The sequence below is a fragment of the Miscanthus floridulus genome, chromosome 3, assembly GCF_019320115.1.
Source record: "Miscanthus floridulus cultivar M001 chromosome 3, ASM1932011v1, whole genome shotgun sequence".
In the NCBI taxonomy this organism is placed as follows: Eukaryota; Viridiplantae; Streptophyta; class Magnoliopsida; order Poales; family Poaceae; genus Miscanthus; species Miscanthus floridulus.
In genome coordinates this window covers 124,014,969-124,017,124 of record NC_089582.1, presented here as the reverse complement: position 1 = coordinate 124,017,124, position 2,156 = coordinate 124,014,969, and the positions used below count along the sequence as shown (strand labels likewise).

General features: G+C 52.4%; 1 protein-coding gene across 1 annotated transcript; it reads right to left on the bottom strand.

Moving 5' to 3' along the window:
- Window positions 1-1,332: 1,332 nt before the first annotated feature.
- Window positions 1,333-1,851, bottom strand: LOC136544340 (uncharacterized). Its single transcript, XM_066536539.1, has 2 exons — window positions 1,763-1,851; window positions 1,333-1,582 (listed from the first exon to the last, which is right to left on the bottom strand). Exons 1-2 carry the CDS (start codon window positions 1,849-1,851, stop codon window positions 1,333-1,335), a joined length of 339 nt encoding a protein of 112 aa, XP_066392636.1.
- Between the last annotated feature and the right edge of the window lie 305 nt (window positions 1,852-2,156).

Genomic DNA, 2,156 nt, shown 5'->3' with positions numbered 1-2,156 from the left:
AAATGCCCTAATCCATCAGCTCGAGTGCCCACTTTGCGGTTCTTCCCGTAGCATCATGGCTACGGACGACCTCACCGAGGGGGAACAACGTCACTACTGTCATGGGGTGTGACTCGAAGTAGTGGCGTAGCTTCCTTTTAGTGATGAGGATGGTGTAGAGGAGTTTCTGGATTTGGTAGTAGTGGGTTTTGGAGTCAGATAACACCTCGCTGATGAAATATACAAGGCGCTACACCTTGAAGGTGTGCCCCTCTTCCTCTCGCTCTACTACTAAGGCAGAGCTAACCACTTGGGTGGTGGTCGATATATACAGTAGGAGGGATTCTCCATTGCATGGAGGCACTAGGACCAGAGGTTTAGTTAAAAATCGCTTAACCATGTCAAGCGCCTCCTGAGCCTTGGCTGTCCACTTGAAGCGGTCAGATTTCTTCAGGAGTCGATAAAGGGGGAGTCCTCATTCGCCGAGGCGTGAAATGAATCGGCTGAGGGCGGTAAGGCACCCTGTGATCCGCTGAACCCCCTTTATGTTTTGGATTGGGCCCATCCTTGTGATGGCTGATATTTTCTCTGGGTTGGCTTCAATGCCATGCTCGGAGACGATGAAGCCGAGCAGCATGCCCCTCGGGACCCCGAAAACACATTTTTTGGGATTGAGTTTGATGTCGTTTGCCTAGAGTTTCGCAAAGGTTTGCTCAAGGTCGGCGACATGGTGGTCAGCTCGTTTGGATTTGACTACGATGTCATCGACATAGGCCTCAATGGTTCGCCCAATGAGGTCTCTGAAGCAATTAAGCATACAGCGCTGATACGTTGCCCCAGCATTCTTCAGACCGAATGGCATTGAAATGTAGCAAAATGATCCGAAGGGGGTGATAAAAGATGTCACGAGCTGGTTAGACTCTTTCATCGCAATTTGGTGGTAGCCAGAGTATGCGTCAAGGAAGCAGAGGGTTTCGCACCCTGAGGTGGAATCGACTATTTGGTCAATTCGTGGCAAAGGAAATGGATCCTTTGGACACACTTTGTTGAGGCCGGTGTAATCGACACATATTCTCCATTTCCCGCTCTTTTTCGCACAAGAACAGGATTTGCTAACCACTCTAGGTGGTATACTTCCTTAATGAATCCTACCGCCAGTAGTTTGGCTATCTCTTCACCGATGGCCCTACGTTTCTCCTCGTCGAAGCGGTGCTGACGTTGCTTCATCGGCTTGGAGCCTGGGTGAATTTTTAAGGTATGCTCGGCGACCTCCCTCGGGATGCCCGGCATGTCCGAGGGTTTCCACGCAAAGATGTCTTTGTTATCGCGGAGGAAGTCAATGAGCGCGCTTTCCTATTCGGAGGAGAGCGCAGTCCCGATACAGACTTTTTTGCCCTCGGAGTTGCTGGGGTCCAGGAGGACCTCCTTGGGTCCTTCCACTGATTCGAACGATCCAGATGACCTCTTCGCATCGGGCACCCCTTCAATGACCTCCTCCTTGAGGGTGGCGAGCTCTTTGGAGGCGATGACTGCAGATGCGTGTCTACAGCTTTCGACTTCGCACTCGTAAGCGCGCTGGAAGGAGGTGCCGATGGTGATGACCCTGCAAGGGCCCGACATCTTTAGCTTAAGGTACGTATAATTGGGAACGGCCATAAACTTCACGTAGCATGGTCATCCTAGGATGGCATGGAAAGTCCCCGAGAACCCCACTACATCGAAGGTGAGGGTTTCAGTCTAGTAATTGGACCGATCCCCAAAAGTGATGGGCAGGTCTATCTACCCTAGTGGCACGGCTTGCCTACTAGGCACGATGCCCATCTTGTCGAGCGTCTTGGCGTACATGATGTTGAGGCCGCTGCCCCCATCCATTAGTACTTTCATGAGCCACTTTGGACCGACGATCGGATTGATGACAAGCGGGTACCTTCCTGGGTGTGGGACGGTATCCGGATGGTCGGTCCGGTCAAAGGTTATGGCGGATTCCGACCATCAGAGGAAAGTAGGTGTGACTGGTCCGACCGTGTAGACCTCATAGCGCGCGACCTTCTGGCGACGCTTGGAGTCATATGCTATTGATCCTCCGAAGATCATGAGGGCACCGGTCGGCGTTGGGAAGGCATCGTCCTTCTCCTTTGCGTCGTCTGTGGTGGGAACAGGTTCCTTCCCCTGCTCCC